This window comes from Tenrec ecaudatus, chromosome 7 (assembly GCF_050624435.1).
Source record: "Tenrec ecaudatus isolate mTenEca1 chromosome 7, mTenEca1.hap1, whole genome shotgun sequence".
In the NCBI taxonomy this organism is placed as follows: Eukaryota; Metazoa; Chordata; class Mammalia; order Afrosoricida; family Tenrecidae; genus Tenrec; species Tenrec ecaudatus.
The window spans coordinates 76,670,748-76,696,332 of NC_134536.1; the positions used below are offsets into that span (position 1 = coordinate 76,670,748).

At 42.0% G+C, this 25,585-nt stretch overlaps 1 protein-coding gene across 1 annotated transcript in view; it reads right to left on the bottom strand.

Annotated features, from left to right (window-relative positions):
* FHL5 (four and a half LIM domains 5) overlaps nt 1–24,937 on the bottom strand; it is a 48,663-nt gene extending 23,726 nt beyond the window's left edge. Inside the window, exons 1-2 of the mRNA XM_075554755.1 lie at nt 24,707–24,937; nt 204–374 (exon numbers count right to left, since the gene is read on the bottom strand). Of these exons, the coding sequence (XP_075410870.1) occupies nt 204–362 (159 nt within the window). The 5' untranslated portion in view covers nt 363–374; nt 24,707–24,937. The remainder of the gene's footprint in view (nt 1–203; nt 375–24,706) is intronic.
* Nucleotides 24,938–25,585: the final 648 nt, after the last annotated feature.

A 25,585-nucleotide genomic window follows, 5' to 3' on the forward strand; every position in this document is an offset into this window, starting at 1 on the left:
CACTCTTTGTAAGAAGGAAAGCGTAGATCGAAATTCACAGGGATAAGCATAGTGCTGTAACTTGATGACTGGAAAACTTCTGAGTTCCTTGTACACAGTGCTAGAGCAATAGAAAGGGTGTTAATAGACCAGATAAAGGGGGAAGTTACGTCAAAGCATGGAATTATGGATTGCATGCTACAATTCTGTGCATGGAGACCCACCTTGGAATCGGAGTCAATAGGTTCTTTGCACCCCTCGCAGTAGTTAGCAAAGATACGGTCATAACATGCGACGCAGTACAGGGTGTCATCCTTTACGACGTACTTCTTCCCAAGGAGTGATGACATGCAGTATTGACATTTACACTGAGTACTCGCCATGGTGGTCTGATCCTGTGAATGATAATTTATATGTGAAAACAAAACTTGGTTTATAAGCTAAATGGCAAAACCTCAATAGCATAGGAGTCAAGCACTCAAATGCATTTATATTCTCGAGAGAGAGAAAGTTCCAATTTAGGAAAACATTTGTGGCCATGGTGACACTGGGAAAGGCTCCTCGTGCATCTTGGCAGTTCCTGTGTCTTTGTTAAAAAATGCACGGAGTCAGCAATCGGCTTTGCAAACATCGTGCATTCATCAGATGCCGACCTGGGAAGCAGTCACATGGGATGCGTTGCAAGGTGTATGTAGCTTTACCTCCAGGACACAAGCAAGGACTGCTGATAGGGCTTTCACAAACTGTCCTCACTTTATGTCTTGCCAGAGAGCTCTAGAAGCAGTCTCAGAGACATAACCATTCTTTCTACTCTAATTTAAACAGAAGCTAGGTATCAAGTGCATTTTTATTTGCTAGTCTAATACTTTTTTTCCTCACATCTTTATAAGTTACTTAATTAGGCGTCCACTTTATTGCTTACTTAATCAGGGTTTAGGAGCCTGAATGATGCAAGTGTTTGACAATTGGCTGATGACCTAAAGATTGGTGGTTTAAGTCTATCAAGGGGCTCTGTGGAAAGAGGGACCTGTGACCTCCCACTGTAAGGACTACAGTCCAGGCTGCTGTCTGGCACGACTGTGATGCATGGGATCACCATGTGTCAGAATTGACTCTATAGCAACATGTTCTTTTTTAAGCTCTTCTAAAACACTTAAAAATATTTGTTTTATGTTCATAGGAAGACATAAGGTATACGTTTCTTTTTCAGCCACAAGAGAAATAAAAGTATTACATGCACAGATTCACAGGGGTGTGGGATCACTAGGACTGGTATCACTCAGCACAGTAAATCACAGCCTCACCTCAGAGTTCTTGGGTGATGGAGCATTCCGCCGCAGCTTCTCCCTATGCAGACAGAGCAATAGGACTTGAGCTCTGCTCCACCCTTCCTCCCAGTTCACTGTAGCTTCTCCCCTTCCCCACTGGCCAAGGTAAACCCCCTCCTGGTGGCAGGTATCGTCACCCATCCATCCACATCCTGACTGGGAAGTGATGAGTTACTGAACTGGGTGACAAGAGACACCAACCCAAGTGATACCATTGGCTTGGAAGCCTCTTCCCCTGGGATGATGGCCCTCCTGCCACGCAGCCATGGTCACTGGGCTCACTTTGGTTTGACCTTGTGACAGTATCAGGGGATGCATTATGCATCCCTGCCACCTCCTGGTGATGCCACTGCACATCATTTCATCTTTGGAAATTAAGCATGACTCTCAAAAATAATTTATCTGTCAATAGATATGCATCTACGACTCAAGGTAAAGAAAAAGAAACTCCTCAAATCTGGACCAACAGGTAAATGGAAATGTACCTCATGATAAAGGGAAAAAAAGGTTGAAATTGTCAAGGATTTGTCTTGCTGGGATCCATAATCAATGGTCATGGAAGCAGCAATCAAGAGATCAAACAGCAAATTGCACTGGGCACACCTGCTGCCAAGGTCACTCTGAAGTATTGAAAAGCAAGGCTATTACTCTGAGGTCTAAGGGAGACATTGAATAAGGAAGACTGAAAAAGAATTGATGCCTTTGAATTATTATGGTGCTGGCAAAGATCGGTGGTTCTGTCTTGAGAGAAATATGGACAGAATGCTCTTTAGAGGTAAGGATGGTGAGATTCACCTCACGTACTTTGGTCATATGATCAGGGGAGACCGACCCCTGGAAAGGGGCATCATGCTTGGTAAAGGGGAGGGGCAGCCCAAAAAAGAGACTCTTGATAAGATAGATTGACAACAGTGGGGCTCAAAACTAACAATGCTTCTGAGGACAGCGCAGGATTGGGCGATCACTCCTTCTGTTCTGTGTAGGGCGACTATGAGTCCGAACTGACTTGACAGCACATAACAATAACCAATCTGGGTTAGGTGTCATGGAACGATCACACCCATGTTCAAAAAGCGCCTAGCAGGACTCCCAGTGTCAACATGACTATGGTTTTGTTTTACTCAAAGGATGCAACACAAAGTCTGTGAAGGTAAATGGCACACGGGGGGCCCCTGTCAGGGAAAACGTGACCTTGGCTTGCACGTATGTTGTTCCAGTGGGGTCACACAGGATGTCGTCACTTCTCTCAGCAATTGGCCGTCAGCACAGAAACTAATACACATTCCAGACACGGAGCCCAGGGAGTTGGTCACATAAGCACACTTAGTCTACCACATTCCTCACTACCAGAAGGAAAGAAAAGGTTCAGCAGAAGCCATGTTGTTTACCCATCCAGCCCCTCTACCCAGTTCTGAGAAGAGGATCCTCCTGAAATCTAGGATTCCCCTTGTAATCAGAGCTTTCTAAGGAACACCTGCTTCTATTTTGTTTCGTTAATGAGTCGTTCTTGTTGTTAGGGACTATCAGGTTTGTTCCAAGTTACAGCAATCGTGTGTACAACAGAAGAACACGGCCCGGTTCTGTGACATTGTCACTCTTGTCTTGTTGGAGTCCCTTGTTGCAGCCGCGGTGTCCATCCATCCCTGAGGGCCTTCCTCTTTTTTCCTCATCTCCCTCAACCTTCCCAGATGGCTTTTTCAGCGACGGGTCCTTCCTGATAAGATGTTCAAAGCCAATCTAGGTTTTAAGAATTCTGGCTGTATGTCTTCCAAGACAGATTTTTTTTTTTGTTCTTCTGGCATTCCATGGTACTTTCAATATTTTTCACCAACACCGTCATTCAAACACATGAGTTCTTCTGTGAGCTTCCTTATTCATTGTTCCTCTTTCACATGCATACAAGATCATTGAAGAACCATGGTTTGGGTCAAGCGTGCCTTAATCCTCAGCACAACAGCTCTACCCAAATATTTGTGTGCAGCAGATATGCCCAATACACTGTACTATTTGAGCTCTTGCTATGGTTTCCGTGAGCATTGATTTTTTGTGCATATTTTGTTCTTATTTTTTATAAATCATTTTATTGGGACTCATACAACTCTTATCACAATCAATACATACATCGGTTGAGTAAAGCACCCTTATACATTCATTGCCCTCATCGTTCTCAAAATTCGCCTTCCACTTGGGTTCCTGGAATCAGCTCATTTTCTTTTTCTCTATCCCACTCCCTCCCCCCTCTCCCCTCCCTCATGAACCCTTAATAATTTATAAATCATTATTTTATCTTATACTGTCCAGCATCTCCGTTCACCCACTTTCCTGTTGCCCATCCCCCAGAGAGGAGGTTATATGTAGATCCCCGAGATCGGTTCCCCCTTTCTACACTCCCTTCCCTCCCGGTGTCGCCACTCTCACCATTGGTCCTGAGGGGTTCATCTGTCCTAGACTCCCTGTGTTTCCAAATCCCAACTGTACTGCTGTGCATCCTATCCTCTGGTCTAACTAGGTTTTCAAGGTAGAATTGGGATCATGATAATTGGAGGGGAGGAAGCGTTCAGGAACTAGAGGAAAGTTTTGAGTTTCATTGTTGCTACACTGAACCCTGAGGGACTCATCTCGTCCCCACTCCCCCTCTGCAAGGGACGACCAGCTGTCTACAGATGGGCCCTTGCAGAGCACTGATTTTAAGTGAGGGTTCTGTTGACCTAGTTTTCAGGTCTTTCTGTAGCACCTGTCTTCCTCTGGGACTTCGGCTGTCCTATAGCTTCATTCAGCAAATATCCTAGTGACTTCAATGTGTCCTCAATTTGTCCAAACCAGGCCACCCGCTCTGTCCTACGCGCCTACTTGCCCCTTGGCACCTGTAATTAAACCTCCCACACCAAGGGCTCCAGACGGTCCTCTAGGCAGATGAGACCTGCCCCTCGTCAGTTTTATGCTCAACTTCTCAGATATAAGAAGATTACCTATGGTAGAAAGGTGATGTCGGCTATTCAGTTTTAAAAACTCAGCTGACATATAAAATCAATAAAAGTAGCAATATCTTATTAAATAAAAAACTGAAATGAAACACAAAGCTGAGGACAGGATAATACTTATGATTATTTTTGAAAAATTTAGAAAACCCAAAGAGGGACGAGATATTGATTTCTTAAAGCAGGTGCCATTAGTTCAGAATGCAGACAGAAGAGCCTGGCGAAATGATACAGGGCGTTTAACATGATTCTCCCTTCTTAACAAAAGCAAGACCATGGATTTTTCTTCTAGGTAGAATTTTTAATGTCTAGATTGATAAGAATACATGAAGAATTTTGGATATCTTCTAGTTCTTCCCTCCAGAAGTTAATTTTCTTCACAAAATCACATCAAATATTACTAGAAGGTGCTGTATGGCATTATTAGTGCTGCTCTGTAGTTACTACTCCATTTGAACGGATATTCTCATCCATTTCCTAGCTTAGTAACAAAATCCTATCGGCGTGCCTTGCTGAATCCATGTCATTGTGACTGACGTCTGTGCATTACCGTTTTGCTGCCCTGCTGCTTCACCAACAGGTATGGAAAAGGCTGCACATTTGGAACATGTCAGTCTTTCCCAGGAAAAATGAAAACGTAGACTCGGAAGTTCCTAGTGGAACATGGCCAGAACTATTTGCAAGGAACACTGCCTTCCCATTTTGATTAGTTCCACAGAAATGACCTTTCCTACTTAATACAAACATACTCCAAATTTCTCAAGGCTTGGAACCAGGAAGAAATTAGATCGATTCACTTGAAAGGTTTTAAAATATAAAGTTTTACCGACTTTTGTAGTGATCAAAGGGTTGTCTCTGAAGAGTGATATGCTCATTAGGTATATACTTTTATATGCAAAAGAAGCTATCATCATCATTATTATTTTTGCTTTAGACAAAAGACACATCCCCAGACAACTGTGGCTGGGGGAATTCATTTTGAATTGTTGAATGACCACAACCATGATGGCCAATAGAAACTGCTCTTTGTGAGGTTTGCCTGGCCTTGCCTGGCCTACTACCAACAGAGCCTTCAGGTATATATCTCTATCTATACTACGTCTGTGTCATCGATCCCTGTATCTATATAACAGGAGCATGCAGCAAAACCTTTCAAGGCTTGGTTACTGTCCTATTCAGAAATGTTTAGTATGCTATGGGCTAACATGTTAAATATAGGATTACAATAGCTCCCCCACTCGATAATCAGACCAATGACTAAATCTATGTATGAGACCAGATGACACTTCTACCTCCATGTAATAGGCAGCCTTCTGGTAAAAAAACAAACAAACAAAAAAACCAAACAAACAAAAAATCAAAACAACATAACAAAGTGGAACATATTCTCTTCATTCTTTGAAAGAACAGAGGCAGGTACTATACTTATATTGAAAACATCAACTAATAGGCCTGTTTAGTTGTTTCTGACCATAACAACTCCATAGGACGGAGTAGAACTTACCCACAGGGTTTCCAAGCCCAAATCTTTTGTTTCTCCTGCAGGGTGGACTACCGATCTTCCAGTTAGCAGCCACGTGTTAAATCTGTCAGCTGGGAGTATCCCATTGTGGTTCTCAAGGGGAATAGTAGGAGGCTGGATGGAGTGATATTCTAAATCTTGTGACTTTTGCAGTAAGAGGAGTCCTTGAGTAATGCAAACAATCGTGACTGTTGGTTCATCCTCAATCTAATGACTGTTGGTTCATCCCCAATCTAATGACTGTTGGTTCAAACCCATCTGGAATGCCCGGTTACGTGTTCCCAAAAGTCACTGCCGGGAGGTCTATGGAGCCCATTCTACACCGAGCACACATGCACGGTCAAGAGTGAGAAGCAACTCAAAGGCAAATAACAACCGTGAGGGTAGACATTTAGTCCAGTTATGGAAAAGCTCTACTCAGTGATACGTGGGCTCTCTTATCTCTTAAAGGCTGGATTCTCTTAATTAAGTGCCTTCTTGATTTAATAGGGAATATAATCTGAGGCTTAAGAACATACTGAATGTTTACTCTCTGATGTTTGTTTAGAAAATTATAATTTCATCCTCACTTTTATGAAGTGCCTCACTTAGCATTTAAGTTCAGATTTTATTTAAGGTTGTTAGCGCCAGGGGTCCATCTCCACTCAGAGCAACCCCATGGGACAGAGTAGAGCTTCCTCGTAGAGCTTGCTAGCCTGCAATTTTCACAAATTTTCTGTTGCCATTGCTACTTTGCTTAAGAACAAGTTTCAGAATCTCTTACGCCATCCATTTTGGTCTTTCCCATCCTTCAAATAACCTTTTACTTTCTTTCTGTGTGATGTCCTTGATGTCATTCCAATCCCTTCGGGACTTTACTCATTAGAACTTAGTGCAAATCTATTCCTTAGATGGTGTCTAATTCAGGCAGAAATATTCAAGATCATACTTTTTCCTCTTGTGATACTTTAATTTTTGTTACCTTCAACTTGAACTTGCACATGAACAATCAGTGGTCTGTTCTGAAGTTAGCACTTGGCTTTTCTTGCCTTGTAATACTAAGTTTCTCCACCACCCTTTTGACAGTTGTAGTTGATTTGCTTCCTGTGTGATTCATCTGGTGAGATCGTCTGTATTTTCTTTGATAGTGTTAAAAAAAAGTACTTCTGATAAATAATTCATCAGTCTTCTGCACTTCTATCATGCTACTCTAACATCATTTCTATCACCAAAGTCATAATTTCCAACTATGGATTGTCCTCTTCTGTTTCCAACGTTCACATTCCAACCACCAATAATTATCGATGCATGTTGATCGCACACTGATCAACTTCAGACTGCTGCCGTTTGTAAAAACGTTCAGTTTCTTCCTCCTTGGAACCCATAGTTGGTGCATCAGTTTTATTAACTAGTCATCCTTGTAGGCATAGAGCTACGAACCTCTCACTGAAAGCATTGCATTTCAGGGTAGATCGCAAAATGTTCCTTGTAATGATGAATGTAACACCACTGCTTTCCATTTGTCCTTCTGGCAGCATAGACTGCAGGATTGTCACATTTAAAATGGCCAATATCAATCCATCTGATCTCACTAACACCCAGGAAACTGATCTTCCAGTGTTCCTTTTCCTTTTTGAAGGCTTCCCATTTTCTTTGATTCATATTTCATGCATTCTACTTTCTGTTTATTAATAGACATTTACAGCTGTTATTTCTCATTTCAGCAAACGAAGGTCCCAAATGCTCTGCTCTGTCTGCACCGCTGTATTGCCTCTCCGTGGAGTTTCACAGTTGCACTTTGAATGCTTTCCAACTGGAGGGCTTCATCTTGCAGCACTACCTCAGACACGGGTCCGTTGCTAAACAGAAGGTTGATATTGGCCCTTATAGGGAAGTGGATCACCAGGCCTTTCTTCCTAGTTTGTCTTAATCTGGAAATTCTGCTAAAATTTGTTTGAATTAGGTGCAAGCCCCCACCGTACACCGAGCTGACAAGTTGTAAAGTGCAATATTTACAGAAGAATAAACCAATAGCATTGAAACAGCAAGAACAAAATAAGCGTTCACCTATTTGGAAACTTGGCAAAAAAAATGATACTTCGGCTTTGTAGAGAAAGAACGAGTGATTCAATGATTGGTTATTTAATTTATATCATACTCAAAACAATTCCACCATCAATGTAAAAAAAACAAAGCTAAAACACGGCGAAATTTTCTCATAAATCAGGATAGGGAACGTTTTCGAAGAGAGTACAAAAACACAAAGATCTACATATAACAGCAGAGAAGTGGACAGCAGAGAAGTGGGTGAAGGGCAATGTAGGATGGTGTAAAATATGACAAAATAATAATTTATAAATTATCAAGGGTTCATGGGGAAGGGGAAAGTGGGGAAGGAAGGGAAAAATGAGGACCTGATACCAAGGGCTCAAGTAGAAAGCAAATGTTTTGAGAATAATGGTGGAAACAAATGTACAAAAGTGCTTGACACAATGGATGGATGGATGGATTGTGAAAAGAGTTGTACTAGCCCCAATAAAATGATTTAAAAAAATAAAGGAAAAATGGGTAATTTGCTTATTGAAACATAACTCAATATGAGTAAGAAAAAAAATCAGAAAACAGTTGATATTGAACTCTCATATAACAGCAAGGAATTAGAGCGCTGAGTATATAAATAATGCCGATTAATCAATATGTGAATTCAAAATTAATGAATAGAAATATAGGCAAAATACATGTGCAGACATTGTTTCATTTTAAAAGACAAAATAATTGTTTTATACAAGTTCAATCTATATCATCAAAGTTTAGATTGATATGCTTGGCAAACTATAACTTATTTACTCACGAGGTCAGATAAACATTATCAAGCCTGATAATTCCAAATATTGGTGAGAATAAAGAGCAAGAAGACATTCTGTATAAGAAAAAGAGCAGTAAGAATACCAGATTGATACAATCACTTTGAAATACCTTTTTTCCAATAGAGTGCAAAGTTGAGCATTTTCATAGGACTCAGCAATTTTACACTGCTCTGTGTGTCTTAGGAAAATCCTGTACATGTTGTTTACAAGAATATTGTACGCTTTAGTTTATAATAATCAAGACTGGAAATAGCCTGTTAGTCAATGAGAAAGTGAACAAATAGAAAGTTGTATAGTACAGGACAATTAGCCAGTAAGGAATACAACAAACCAAAAGCCTAAACTCAGTGCCATCGGAGTCAATTGTGACCCACAGGACAGGGTAGGGCTCCCCCTGTGGGTGTCCGAGACTTGAAATCTTTAGGGGAGTAAATAGCTCATCCTTCTCCCAAGGAGAGGCTAATGGTTTCAAACAGCTGCCCTTGTAGCTAGCAGCTTCGTGTAAAGCCCCCTATGCCACCAGGCTCTTGTCATGAAAGGATATATACAGATATAGTACAGGTAAACATTTCAATCCAGATGAACCTTATGATATTAAATGCAACCAGCAAAAGAGTAAATACACTAAGAAGCATTTATAAAAAGTTCAAGAGCAGCCAATACTTATTATAAATAGATATTGTAGAATATGTTCTATATATTATATAATTTATTATCTATGCAATTGCATGTTATATCGAATATCTTTAGTATAATATATAGTATATTGATATATGCTAGTTATGTATCATATAACATTTATATTGTCTATTACAGAATATCATGGTTAGATTATACAAATTACATGCATACAGACATAAGCTGTCAAAACAGGAAGATATCTGGATCCCTGCAGACTGAAGAAGGAGATTAACTGCTGAGAAACATTGCACTGGAAACTCAGTGGGAGACACAACTCTAGCTTCCTTTTCTGCCTTGTCAAGCTAAGTTACAGGCAACCGTTCAAAGTGAAGGCCTGTGTTTGATATGCACTGGGCAGTTCCAAGTCTGCCTGCATGCATACTATTGCTTTCCTCTCGCAAGTTCATGAAGTGGGAGGACTTGTCCCTTCACGGTGAAGTTGAAGTGAACTGGATATACTGTATTTACACGTTGGGCTGCGGTCCACATGGTCGGCAGTTCAAAACCACCAGCACAGCTCTGCCGGAGAACAACTGGGCTTTCTACTCCCATAAAGTTAGTCTGAGAAACCCGCCGAGGGGTTGCTAGGAGTCAGCTATGACTCAATGGCAGTGAGTTTTTGTGTGTGCTATTTCTAATAATAGGTCTATACTGGTGTATTTTTAAGGCATTTTCTCTGTCCTGTGTTTAATTATCATGTATCACAATTCTAAGTGCCAATTGATTTGATTACAGAATTTTGCTCCCCATGGGGTGAGTAATATGGTACAGAGGGCCTTGTTTTGTTGTGCTTCCCTTTATTCCACTTCACAGAAACCACATTTTCTACAAATGCAAAGTTTTTGGCAACCTCGAACTGGGGCAAGTCTGTCAGCACCATTTTTAGCAATAGCAGTACTCACTTCATACCTCTGGGTTATAGTTTGGCAGTTATCAGAATATTACAGACTTTTCCACAACGCTATTGTACCTGTAACAGACTAGACACTCAAGCTCATTTGCCATGGTGTCAATTGCAACCGATAGTGACCCTGCAGGGCGAGTAGAGCTGCTGCTGCGGGCATCCAAGGCAATAAATCTTAACAGGAGCAGAAGCCTCATCTTTCTCGCTGGGAGCAGCTGGTGAGTTTGAACTGCTGGCTGTGCTGTTAGTCTCTTTTACTCGCTTTATTGCCATGCCTGGACCCAAACTTGCAATAGTTAAGGTGATTCCTATCTGTAGCAGGATCTATAGTGTTGGTAACTAGATGCAAATAATGCTGCAACTATTCCGCATGTAAATGTGAATTGGTCTTTAAAGTCTGGTGAGCTTTCTCACTTCATTTTCATCAGTTTATTCAAAGTGGCTTCACTCAGACTCAATAACTGTATCTATGCTCATCTGGGAGTGCACAGCTCTTTCAATTGCCCATTCCAGTCTTTGTTGATTCTGTAACGTAGATTTGTTTCTGCTTCTCTTTAGGGAAGAACTTGGCAGAATTTAAATCTATATGGTGTAGGGAATATTAAAACGCTCTGGGGAAGTCTCTACAAAATGTTGACGTCTTTGAAATTTGTGTGATTGATATACCTAACTTGGATGGAAACGGAATCGGGGTAAAGAATCTTAATTCAAAATATACTTAACTGGATTTACCTGTGGCCATTCTCACTTTTAGGATTTTAATTTAAATTGCTGCTTGAAGGGCAGGCAAGTGGTCGTTACCCAGTCTGGAGCACATTTGAAGCCTCGCTGAGCGAAGTATACAGGTCTATGTTCGATAAGAAGTAAAGAAATCACCCACCGAGCGGGCGGTACAGCTCTTCATTTCCTTAGGCAAGTGCTTCAGTCATGTCAATCTTCTCACTCCTGCCTCAGCTGTCTACTTCTATAGCACGACCTCTTGATTGCTCCTCAAAAGTGTCTTTTAAGTAGTAGTTTTGACCTTGCTCCGATCTGTGGTGTACTACAAACAGGTCAGAGGAGAGCTGCCCCGTCGTCAGCCTTTCCCAGGCTGGACGTATGTTCTGAAGCAGACTGCCACACCTTCCGCCCACGGAGCTGTTGGCGAGTTGAGCATTTTGTTCAGTGCCAAGCACTTATCCACTGTCCCTGCAGGGATCCTTGATGGATTCTACCAAGAGAGCAGGCTGGCTGCCGGGGTCCATTCTGACGCATGGTGATACCTTGGAGTTCTGAGACTGAATCTTCATGGGAACAGATGGCTTCATCTTTCTCCCAGAGTGGCTGGTGGGTTTGAACCACTGACCTTGAAGTTAGCAGCCCAACACTTACCCCACAGAGCTACTAAGACTCCTATGATGGATGACAGTGGTGCACTATTATTAAAAATTCGTCTATTAAGTGAAAGCTAGTATGGTTTTACTACATAACCTTTGCTCCCTCTTGATAAGGTCAAAATCTTTACGGCGTTCCACAACATTCTCAACAAATGGCCAAGCAAAAAATCTTTCTGAGATTCGTCTGCTTACGCCACTTGCTTGGTGGGAAAGGCTCTACAGCTCTTCTCTGGTTGTGAAATAAGCCCTGAGCTACATTCTCTTGCTTACTTTTCCCACTGCCTCCAGTCCTTTCTCGGCCCTGAGTCTCCAACACACACAGGCCTGCATGCACATGCCTGCTGGGCTTCAGCCACTTCCTGTCACCCACAGCCTTCACCTATGCCACAACCTTCCAGCATTTGGACCTTCACACATGACTTCTCTTCTACCCACTCGCTCCTCCTCGTTGTCCACCCACCTCGACCACTTCGTCCTTCCTATCATCACAGCCCCGTAAGCATCCTTCTCGCTACAGCCTGGTCATGTTGCCCTGAGGCCTGAGCATTTCTCAGTAGTGCAGGCATACTATTTCTTTTTGTTCCTCAAAATCATTTTATTGGGAGCTAATACAGATATCGCATCAACCCGTCAGTCAATCACATTGGGCAGTGCTGTTCAATTGCTCCCACGAGTAGTTTCAAAACATTCTTTCCCTTCTTGAACTTCTTGACACCAGCTCCCTTTTACTCCCCTCCCCCACCATCACTGTACCCCACAGAAGCCTTTATTCTACTTGCCGTTCCCACAGGTCCCTCCATCCTGGGTGTCATATACGGAAAGAAAGAGAAACGTATAACAAGAATTCCAGAGGGTGACTCCCAATGACACAACACTCTGAGATAAACCCGAGAATGAACAAACCAAAACACAACAAAATACCGACAATGCTGACCACCATATCAGGCCTAACGTGCATCAGAGGGGAATCAACTGTTCAAGTCAGGCTTCTCCTTTCTGTCTTCTCTAGTCTTCCCTCCACAGCTTGGCTGGCGACCAGACAAGGTCCTCCGGGATGCCAGTGGAATGAGTGTGTGAATGCACCATCTCTAGGAGAGTGCAGTGAGGTATGGAGTCTCGTGAATGGAGCACTCGGTTACTGGGCTCACCTTCTAACCGAAAGGTTAGAGGTACCCGTCACCCCAGGAGAGCCTTCTGGAGATCAGTTTCTGACACATCAGCCATTGAAATCACGTGGATGCACAATTCAACTCTGGCACCCAGGGGGTCACCAACGGAGATCAGTTTCTGACATATCAGCCATTGAAATCACGTGGATGCACAATTCAACTCTGGCACCCAGGGGGTCACCAACGGAGATCAGTTTCTGACATATCAGCCATTGAAATCACGTGGATGCACAATTCAACTCTGGCACCCAGGGGTCACCAACGGTCAGAATTAAATTGACGATAATGAATTAAATGAGATATTTTAAAAAAAGAACCTCACTGCCAGCAAGTCAATTCTGACTCATAGCGAAGCAACCCTGTAGGACGGGGTGAAACTGCCTCCATTTGCTTTTGAGACTTTAATGCTTTATGGAAGTAGAAAGCCTTGTCTTTCTCTCTCAGAGCAGTTCATGGTTTCCAACCGTGGACCTCACGGTTAGCAGCGTACCGCATTAGAACTATTCCTCAAGGGCTCTTTTAAAAAAGCATGTTGCTGTTAGATGCCACCAAGGGGTGATGCTCCACAGCGACTTCATGCACAACAGGACAAAGGACTGCCTGGGCCCGCACCATCCTATGTATATGTATTACATATATTATATGTAATTCATATAGTATCTTAAAATTCAAGGAAATGAGTGTACCCATACAAAAAGTTCTACCTTCAGATATGTTTTCCTTTCTGCCCTACCTCTGTGCTGTGTGTGTGAGTGAGCAAACATGTATATACTTCCCTGTTGTTTGCTTGTTACCAAAGACATAACCCACTCAGAAGAGGACTGAGTTACTCAAACGCACTGTCATTGAGTTGGTTCCAACTCGTAACCATCTTATAGGACAGAGTAGACCTGTCCCTGTGGGTTTCAAAGACTGTGGGTCTTTATGGGAGCAAAGCCTCATCTTTTTTCTGGAGTAGTGAGTTAAAAATCAGAAACTGCAGGTTCTTGCCCTGATTGCTTTAGCGTTGACCCGTGACTTGTTCTAGATTCTATTAGATGAGAAGAGCATCCAGGGCTGAAGACCCCACTGAAGAACGAAGTAAGATGAAAGAATGCAAGTCGCGCAGGTAACTCTGCTCGGATGTCTTTGACTTGGTGGTAAATGTTCAACTACAAGTATAGACTCCATTTTAAACTAGGAACTTGTTTTTCTTTCCCTTCAACCGTTATTTTTTTAAAACTCAACAAACATTTTAAAAAATAGCTAAAGATAGAACTCCAGGCCATCAATCAAAAATAACCTAAAACAAGCGTCATAGATTTGCGGTGGAATGTTTGATATTAGCCTCTAGGGACATGTTCACCAGCCTGGTTTGTTAGAAGCTGAATGTCTCATGTGGAGAGGTTGAATACAAATTCTCTTGAGAGCTGATGAACTCCATTTCCCACGAAAGAAAACGGCTGACTATAATTTTCCATCTGATTAATTTGCTCTGTGCCTACTAAGAAAAGAAACAAAGTGCCTTAGATGAGTCTCTTGGAGGGATAATAATGTAAGAATAGCAGTTATTTTGTTAGAATAGAGGTAAAATATGGTTCAGGGTAAAATGAAAGTAAAACCTTATTTTATCAAATATTTCATTCTTTAAATTTTTAAAAAACCCAACATGTAAAAATACTTAGGTTTTATGCTGTGCTTGACATTTCCTCCCTGGGCTTTAAGGAACTCTGTAAGCCACGAAAAGCACTGTCTTTAAATGGAAAGTGGATCATCCAGATCCTTGGCATCCAAATTCCAACGTTCTACTTAGAACCCATCATAAGATTTGCTTGGACTCCTTGGTCCCTAATGAGCTGGAGGAGCAACAGCATCGTGATGTGTGTCTCCGTGTGCAATCGCTTCCATGGGGACACTAGTCTGACCTCCTATTCCCTACAGAGTTACTCTGTCATTCTCCTAAAAGGTGTGCTGCAAGAGCAAATCCCGTTTCTAAATTGCCTCAAGAATCTCCTCAAAGTGGTAGAGCTTGGAAGAAATAAGGGCTAAACTAAAAAAGAAAATGTATCAAAAATTATTTAGGGTAAAATTCATCATTGTTTCCTTTTGAGTCTCTCCCTCTCCCCCTGGTCCCGCCCCCTACACCCTTACTCATCTTGCCGAGATGGGCCCAGGAGGTGCACTAGCCATTAGAACAGTCTCCCTTCTGCTTGCCCTCGGTCTTAGTTGCCTAGCGCTGCTGTAACACGGACATCCCAAATGTTAGCTGTACAGTTATTTTATCAGTGTCTGTCGGCTAAAAGTCCAAACCAGAATGGACCGTGTTGATATCTTCCTTCTTGGTAGCCTGGGTTCCTTGTTGTTCCTTGCTTTATAGACAACCCTCACGTGGACTGCCTCCTTCCCGTGTGTATGCCCTGTGCAAATGCTGGTCCTTTGATAGCTTTTATAAGTAGATTTAGGATCCACTCTACATTGGTATGATCTCATTAATATTAAAATCAAAAAGCAAAAGCAAACTAACCAAAACAAAACAAAACCAACTTATCTTCACACAGCATTCCATCCACAGGTGAAAGACTACAAATTCAACACATATCTTGAGGGGGCCATTATCCTATCCATAAGGCCGCCTCTCACAAATTCAACCAACAAGTATTCTATGAAATGCCACAAAAGAGTAGCTGTGCTACCATTTTTGTTTTTCTTTCTGTTTATTCTTCATCGTACTCTACAACTACTGTCCAAATCCGAAAACCAGGAGCTGTTTCTCAGCAATGGAAAGCAATGACTCCATTGATCCACCCCCTTCGATGGATCTACTGGCTTTCCCTTGCATCTAATGACAAAATCAAGTTATCTAGCAAGAAATAGCTGTAGTTGTAGAAACTGAGTCTGCTGAGGAAAGACTAAGCTTGTAACCTAAGCTATACCAGTAATGTGTACAAAACAGCTGAATGACCATCCTGGGACCAAGCATTTGGGTGCACAGGTTTACATGAAAAAATTGCCATAATCTGGGAAATACGATTCATAAGAGACTTCTTTTATATGCCTTGTGTGTCTTTCCTCCCTCCATGCTTGAGTTTGGTATCATGATCAATCCCTATTCAAGTCACCTTAAAAGAATAGCAAATGTATTCCATTTTCACAGTGACGAGAACCAACCACAAAAGCAAACCCATTTTTATGAAGTCAATTCCAAATGATAGTGAGTGACCTTATAAGAGAGAGAAGAAATGCGCCTTAGCTTGTTTGAGGCTGTAGTTCTGTACAGAGCGGAATGCCTCAATTTTCTCCTGTAGAGGAGCTGGTGGTTTCCAGCTGCTGGCCTTTGAGTTGCCAGTCCAATCCTTCAAGCTCCCATGCCACCTAGGCTCCAGGCTGATGCCACTATACCTCAATACACTCAAAGTCAGTCTCTTCATAAGATAGGAAAGTCAGACAAAAATGGCCTCCTATGATTCTCTTTCCAATAAATATTTTTTAATGTAAGGGTAAATCATTTCTAATCTAGTAATAGACAGATTTGTCCAATAAAATGAAGACTCTGCTTGGAATATGGCCAATATAAAAATGATAGATTGAGTTATATAGTCTTTAATATAACCTATAAGGCAATTTCCAAAATTCCTAACTTACCTAAATGAAAACTCAAGTTAAACAAGTTAGTAAGAACTTTCATCCAATCAAGTCAGAGAAGTAAATAGGATTAACAGTCAATCACATAATTCTTTCCTGAGACTATGCCAAGTTTAACCATATACCATATTGTCTTTCATATGTCTTGGTGCTGATGTGTAATAGAGATTCTATTGGTTTATGACCATCACACTCTTCCGAGACATGATGATGGAAGAAGACCTCATGCAGGGCCTTCTAAAATTGGAAGAGCCCATAAATCTGCTCTATTTCTCCTCTGGTTTTCAAGCTGTACCCACTGTTTTTTCATCTTAAGATTTTTGAGGGTCCATAATGAAACATATTTTTCATATTCTACCTTGTAGTTTAACTGTGTGGAGGATTATTGCTCTCATAAGCAAAGTACAAATTCATTGAAGCAACCATTATGTCTTACTCATTTCTACACTCTGGTTGAGGATGAGAAGGGCTAAGCACATATATTTTTAGAAATTTCTACTTTATTGAAATTAATGAAATGGGTTCTAACATCTCCATTTGGGGGATTTTTAATAGACGGCCTCATCATGATTCTTTAGTGACTAGAACATAGGTGCCCTTGAGGCACTTTGGGATGCCAACCACCAGCCTCCGTGCGAGAAAGATGAGCCTCCCTACCCTCTAGAGAGTTACAGTGTCTGCAAACCACGTGGGCATACTCCCCTGTCCTAGAGCATCACATGGAGTCAGACTCTACTTCGTGGCAGTGAGTTTGAATTTTAAGCGGTAGAGCAAGTCAGCCCTGTGGCATAGTGGTTAAGCACTTTGCTCCTAACTGGAAAGTTGGTGGTTCAAACCCACCAGCTACTCCACAGGCCAAAAAATATGACACTTGCTCTTGTGAAATTAACAGCCGTGGAAGCCCTAAAAAGTAGTTGATTCTGTCCTGTAGGAGTTGTCATGCGATGGCAGGGGGTAGTGAACATCCATTTCTTAGTGAGTAAGCTGATTGGATACAAGTATCTTCTCCCTTTGCAAGTCTACCAGGAATTTAGCTGATGGCTGCAGATGAAGAGTCGGAATTTGCTGTCTCTCCCAAAACACTTAAGCAAACTCATTGCCACCAAGTTGATTCTGCCTCATAATGTCGCAACAGGACGGAGCAGAACTGCCTCCGTGGGTTTCCGAGGCTGCCCATCTTTAGGGGAGCTGGGACACAGCTTTCTTCTGAGAAGCGGCTGGTGGTTTTGAACTGCTGAGCTGGTGGTCAGCAGCCCACCATTGAACCCACTACACCAGCAAGGCACCTTGCTTGCTCTCTCTAAGAATTTTTCAATTCTATTTTCAAAAATAGTAATCACTGCAGCCTGTAGTCTTCTACCGGACATGCAGAGGGCCGGAGCGGCTTGTGCTAGACTTCGGTTGCAGGGCCTTACTTTCTGGCCCTTCGCAGACCTGCGGAGGCCACAGCCCAAGGCATTTCAGTGAAGCCGCACAGGCCGCCACGCAGGGCTGGTCAGAGACAAGTGAAGGGGGTTCAAACTACTCATAGATAAATTGAATGAAAAGATTATGGAATTTTTTAATGAACTTTTGGAAGCCAGTTTTACTTTCCCTTTGCAATAAGCATGAAATTTCCAATCTACTTACAAATTCCTAGCTCTCAATTACCCTTTTTCATGAATATTTAGGACAGGTCATATTAATACTTTATGAAAACTTTCCTATCAGTCTCATATTAAGCATTCTTGGAAAATCTAAATATTATATGTCTAAAAACTTGACATTTATATTATGCCTTGTATGGTAGAGTATTAGAAATTACATTGACAGATGATATTTTAGAGTAAATGCATTATTACGTGTCAAAAGGTCCTAAAAACAATTATGACATATAAAGGTAAACATTGCTGAGGAGATATGTGCATAGGAAATAAAGTACTGGCAGAAATGTATATATATATAAATTTGTTATCCTAAGAGTGATGTATCATTTAGTTCTGATCAAAACCAAATGTGAATTTCAGTCAATTGACATCCAACTTAAAAATACCGGTGGTCACTCATAAAGAATCCCCAAGATAAAGGGAAGTAGTGGGAATTCCCATTCACTGCATAGCATTTAAGACCTTTCACAATGTAGGAAATGTCTTTTGTACTTAAAAAAAAATCATTTTATTGGGGCTCACACAACTCTTATCACAATCCATACGTACATCAATTGTATAAAGCACCCTTATACATTCGTTGCCCTCATCATTCTCATCTTTTGTATTTTTTGAGTTTTGTACTAAATTTATGTGCCACCAAGAATTAATTGAAATTCCAAGAATTAAATGAAGTGTTAATAAATTTTTAAAATCTAAGCTTATTTTACTTGAATTGTTTATTCTTGATCATGGAACATAAGGACCGGAACCTATAGATAAATTACAACTCATGTTATAGATACAGAAACTAAGTTCCAAATGAAATATCCCCGCAGGTAGTACTATTTTCCAGAAAAGTTATGTGAAATGGGAGATAGTTCCCAAATAGAAATGCACTAACATTTCATAGAAAATACCCGTGTCGCTAATCCAGATGAATATTAATATGCATTCTTTTAAGTCTATATTCCAAGTTTATATTAAAATATCTATTAAAGAGACATTATAAAAATATAAGAGATTTTCTTTAAGATCAGCCAAATTTGGATGCCAGTTTAGTGACTCATCTTAAATGTACTACCAATTGGACATTTTGCATAAATTATGTTTCAGCTGTCTGATCTTATTTCCTCAAGAAGAAAACCTTCTATTCTCCAGTAAATCAAAAGCACAACCTGTCTTTTCTGTAATCGTGTACTAAAGGAATGCATAAATAAATGTCCACCGTGAGAACATGATGGAAGACAAGAGAGGGATGGGGAGGAGGGTCAGGACAGAAGAGGTGGAAAGTACTCAGGGGAAAAAAGTGACCATAGAGTTAGTTGTTGTTAGGTTAGTTGTTGTTAGGTTCCGACTCGTGCGTGGTGCCCTGGTGCTCAACAGAATGAAGCACCGCCTGGCCCTCAGGATTGTCGTGGGAACCTCTCTATTGCACTCTTGCAGCCACGGGCAGTCCGTCTCACTGAGGGGCTTTCTTTGTCTCGCTGACCCTCTACCTGGCCAACCATGACACCCCTTTTCAATAACCGGTCTTTCCTGATAACCAAAGCATGTGAGATGAAGTCTCACCATCCATTCTGGTTGCACTTTCTCTGAAAAGAGTTTTTTCTTTTTCTTCTGGCCGTCCATTCAAGACCCTAATTTAAAGGCGTCAAGTCTCCTGCCACCCTCCTCCGTTAGTCCACGTCCAGTTCTCACGGACATGTGAGGTGATTGAAAATACGGTGGCTTGGGTCTTTGCTCTTTGACATTTCTTCTGGTGCCAGCATGTTTTCCCATTTGACTATTGATGTTGTCATCGTCATTTTCATGGTTTCCCTTCTGTGAAGAACTACCAGTCTAGGACCTGGAAGGGTTTATTTTTTTTAAACAGCCCAGTTTTATCCTCGTACAAGAAATAAGGAAAACTCAGAAACGCAAATGGATTCTTTCAAACTGTGAAGCTGTTAGTGTAAAACATCAACTAGAATTTAGATTTGCAGACTCCTAAGAGAAGCCGTCCTTCTTTCTCTTATTTAGTAATACACAGATAGGAAAAAACCTTATATCAAATGACAGTTTGGGTTTCCTCTGGAGCTAGTTCAAAATTAAAGGAGAAAATGATGAAAAAACGTTCCCCTCTGCATACCACATGGCAGGTATTAATTGCTGACCAGGTACCAGCTTCATCTGCATAAACCCAGCAGGTCATTCCATGCCTGAAGCCCGGCTTCCACTAATTGTACAATGGAAAACAATTGTCTTCAGGAGGAGGTACATGTCCCGTCCAACATTCCAGGAAACACATTTTCTGGTTCCTTTTGTTTATTATGCTCTTATTGGATTACTGTGGTGCCTTGCGAGAAGAGCCCCAAACCATTATTGGTTTTCTTTACTGTATCCTCGCCTGAAAAGTAAGATGAGGGTTTGTGCGTGTGTGTGGCCTGTGTGGGTTGGGTGAGGGAGCGGAGGTTGGCTGTCTTTCTAGTATTTCTGCCCAGAGCAACATAATCTCTCTCCTGCTGCACTGTGATGGATGAAAGTGGGGTTATATCCCTTACTTTGGTGATAAGACTAATCAATACTTTAAAGCTTCTCTTTTGAAATGTATGCTTAAACATTTGTTGGTGGAGGTAGGTGACTGTTTGAGATTTAAAGCTAGCTTGAATGTTTATCTGTTCTGCCCAGTCTCGGGCGCCTAGGCAGTGTTGGTTGTCAGCGTCCACCGAAGCGAAATGCTTGTGGCCCAGTGCTCCCAGCCTTCACTCAGCAGCCGGGAAACAAGGGGTGTGGATCTCAGGCCGTTCATGCTCATCGTGCGTATAAAGTACAGGGAGGGAAAAATCTGTTTGCTTTTCCTAGGATACCAAATGTTCACAGTATTGGTTGATAAATATTGGTTATGATTTGGTGTTATTTTAATTTGCACCCTAACTTTTCCTCAATGTGTGAATTCTTGAGAAATACCACCAAGCCTCCCAGTGAAAGCAGAAGCCTTCCGTGACTTGTCAGGACGGTACCCGTGGCCCCTCAAGCAGTCGGAGACATGTATGTGCTGAATAAATGCAAGAAGAAAGAAGCCATGTGCTTGGCCCTGGGATCTTAGTGGCCTCGAGCTAAGCAGAGGAGTAAACCAGCTACTTCTCATTTTAGAAATAAGACTGACCCAGAGTCACTCAGACTTGTCTTGGAATCTCACCGCTGTTTGCAACTCCAGGAATTCAATCTTTTCAGAGGCATACCATTGAAGACCTTTTACAATTTGTGCGCTCTCTCTCTCTCTCTCTCTCTCTCTCTCTCTCTCTCTCTCTCTCTTGCTAGCTCTTTTCAGTGTTTCCCACTGTCAGACAGTGGTGCTTGACCGTGAAAGTCAGGCCCAATCTCCCCTATGAAAGACCCACATGCTGGCCTCGGAGGACAGACACATGCAGCATTTCTCTACTTCTTTGGTCACCCTCCTACCAGGTTAGGATATGTCCTCACGGCTGTCAGTATGCCATCACGCTCGGTTTGCATTTTCAGGTCGACTGTAAGCGTCTGAGAGGGGAACTGCTGTGCCGCCATCGGTCCAGGGCCTCGTGCATTCTCAGCGCACACCGAGCACTCAGCCAAGACTTGTGGATGGAGAGAAAGGGTGGAGGGAGAGAGAAACTGTGGAAATTCTGGAAGGCGCTCAGAGGGTTCCTGGGAATTTCAGGAAATGTCTAGAAAACGTCAGGTGAAGCTTTTCAAGGTGTGCTGTGAGGGCGAATAAGAAGTTGAATATGAGGCTGCGGGTGGATTTTTGTGTGGAGGCGGACTTCAGTGAGTAGTAAACATAGAAAAATGTAGAGGTCAAATTATGCAAGGCCTTGACTTGTAACCAATGGCTAACACTGAACTAGCACGTAGTCTGTGCCAGTACTTGTTAACATATCGACGCCGTTAGTTCTTACATCAAACCGAAGAGGAGGTATGCCATTGTCTTCCTTTCTAGAGACCTCCCGCTCTCCCCAAACACAAAGTGAGACACAGAGTAAGTGCTTTCTCTGCGTCGACCAATGTGGTCCATGGCGGACCCCTGGCTGGAACGTGGACCAGCGTGACGTGAGGAAACATCGGCCACAGGTAATCCGTGTGAGCAGCCGGATCCACATCATTTTGGAATTTGTTAGAAACGCAAACAATCCTGGACTTTTGAGGCGCTCCATCGTGGCCTATAAAAAAGGTTTCACCTCCTGACAAGAAACTGAACTTCATCTCCTAACAATATAGTGAGTCAGTGTCAAGGCTTCAAGTAAGGGGTGCGCATAATCAAATTTGGGGAGGGATGGTTGGGATGGGCAGCAAAAACAAAAATAAAACAGAGGGTTTAGCAGTAACAAACAAACAAATGAATTAATCAAATTTGCACCATGGGAGAGGGGACCTCTAGATTTTTGTATCCTTCCGATCAAAATATTGGTCTGAGCAGCTAACAAGAGGAGGAAGAGTAAAACTGTAGTGACTTGGAGTCCTTCGTGACATTCAAGTTCATGTCAAACATATGGGGAAAAATGGGGTTTTGACCAATTATTCTCTCACTGCCAGCCAGTCAATGCGGACTCCGAGGGACCTTATCAGGCAGAGTGGAGCTTCCCCTGTGGGTTGCCCAGGTTGCCCTGGTAGCATAATAAGTTATGAGGCGTTGCTGACCACAAGGCCAGCAGTTGGAAACCACCACCAGCCTCTTCATGGGAAAAAGACGAGGCTTTCTTCTCCCGAAAAGTGTAGTCCTCGAGACACACAGGCACAAGTCTTCTCTGTCCTGTGACGGTCCCTGTGAGTGGGATCCAACTGGAGGGAGCGAGTTTGGTCTGGGAATTTTTATGAGAACAGAACGCCTCATATATTTTTCATGGGGTAGCTAATAGTTTCAAGCTACTGACCTTAGGGTCAGCAGCCCAACCCTTAACCCACCATGCCACCACGGAAGAAAGCGATCTTGCAACAGGGAAGTCATGAAAAGGCTACTTTTATTTGATTTACAACCAACGTAGCAGAAAGTGTCCATGAAAATTGTGGCAATAAAAAGCAAAATAAATCGAACATGGAAATGCAAGCTTGATTAACTGACACCTGACTCAGATTTTAAGCCATTCATGCTCTCTAGACTGAAAACAATGAAAAGTTTGAAACCTTCTCAAACTGTCCTAGCTAAGCACTTACACTTTTAATATAATACTAGATAGTTAATAGGCTTCCGTATTAATCCAACTTCCAGATTAATCCAACTTCACTCAAAATGTGGTTGGCAAGTACATTAAGAATAAGAGATGAACTTACCAGTGAGGTCATGTTACGTTAAAACTCAGATCTGCTGGTCTCATCGAGGCAGACTGTCTCGGAACCGGCCAAACCAAACCAAACCAGAACGCTCTGCCACCGAGTCAGTGCTGACTCACAGTTGCCCCTGTGACTTTCCAAGACTAACAGTTTACGGGAGTAGAAAGCCCAGGCTTTCTCCTCTAGAGCTACTGGTGGTTTCGAACTGCTGGTCATGTGGATCCAAGTCCACAGCATAACCACTCCACCACCAGTCCTCCTCTTCAGAGCTGGCAATTAATGATAAAATGGAATAAATAGAGCAAGTATAGAAAGCAGATATCAGAGTTTACCTTCCTGAACACCAATCAAGTTTGATCATGACTTTAGGAATATATCATAACACATATGTAAAGAAATATCTTATATGATCCATGTTTGCAATATTTGTGCTACATTTGAATCCATATATGTTGTTAATGGAAGCACTGGAATCTGTGCACCGTAGTGTTGTGAATGTGAAATAGTGCCTACAATGACCTGAGGAATTTCTTTCTTACAAGAACTTTACATCTGAGAATGACACATTTTACTAATTATTCTTTCAGTTTGCACATTTATGAAGCACAAGCAAGGAGCCACATTTGGTTTTCAAATGGGTGACAGACACCGAGGAGGGTCTGAGTTAAACAGTGAGAGAGAAAGATCGCCTTTGCCTGAACGAACTGGTCTCATTTTCAAACCGATGAGTACCTTACCTATATAGATGAGTTGGACACAAAGGCATTTCAATGTCATCTTAGGAAATTTAAAATTACGAATTGTCTGCATGCTTGCTACTGAAAATAGGCAGATTTTTATTTCTTGGAAAAAGCAGGAATTTCTCTCTCTCTCTCTCTCTTTATATATACATAATATATAATAAAAATAAGAGGCATATTGATTCATAAAACAAATATGGAACACTTGCTCTTAGAACTACCACAAGGTGACTATGTCTTTCCATATATATATGAACCCCAGGAATATAAGTCCAGTCATGAAATACCTCAGTGACAGTTCACAGAAAGCAAGCCAAATTCCGTCCAGCTTATCCTGAAGGTGACACGGCCTCTGTCCTGTGTAGTGTGACCGTTTCAGGAACTCAGAAGGCAACTTTGGAGAGCTATCTGCAGGCTGCATGGCTTCCACACCCATCGCATCAAATTGAGAAATTGGAAAAGCTCAGTCTATCAAAGTCACCAACTGTTGACTCGTTTCTAGGCTAGAAATGCCAAGATTTATTCTCCCTTGCCTATTAAGTAGTCATTAGAAAGTTTATCAAACCATCTCATTGTAAAAAAAAAACTGCTTTTCTTAAGAACTCAAAATAACCCACAAACAAAATGCACAAGAAACATCAGAAAACTCACTTTTTTCTCAAAGCTGCTTCTTCGTGTGGTTCAAATAGCATGAAAGAAGGCAAACACGTGGAAAGACGTGCTCTTCCTCTTGAACAGACCTCTGACCACCTCAAAGGGGACAGAATGAGCTGCCGGGGCTACCCGAGGTCCCTCCCAACCTGAATTTGTACAAGAAATGGGAGGGTCCCCGCGTTTCCTCCATGTCTTGTGAAAGAGCTGGCTCCTAGGAGGTTGGAAAATCACTCCTTTGACTTAAAATTATGAGTAACAAGTCCCTGCAGGACATCCTTAAAGGGAAATTCTTCCAGGATTAGTATTTGAAATATTTGGAAAAGCGCCAAAAAATCTTTAAACACACAGTTTATGTTCACACACTTGCGACACACTGAAGACATTTCTACTGACTAGGCTACATTAAGAGAACGTGCATGTATTTTATTTTATCCCTCAAAGGGTAACGGGTTTTCTGATTCCCTGATTAGATTGTGACTTTTGGTTTGTTTTCTGCTCTCTGTAGTTCGTAAGAGCCCTGCGATTTATGTCATAAATCACAGGCCTGCATGGCTTTTCTGCTGAATGGGTCTGGAAAGAGAAGCAGCCATGTTCTTACCTGCAGTTGTTGGTAGCTTGAGAGAGGAGCCTGCTGTGGACGTCTGTTATTCCTGCCTTCTTAAGAAACGTGGGAAAGTTGGGTTTGTGTGGTTTTATTTGGTGGCTTTTCACAGAGTAACTCCAGGGTAACCTGCCTTCTGGACCTGCAGTGTGGACTTAGCACTCCCTGCCTTGCGCATGACCCTGTGAGCTGGCAGCAATTGTTAGGTCATGTCCGTGGCAGTATGACTTCACTTAGGGATGGACTCATCTGGTCTTTTGAATCTTCAACTTAAA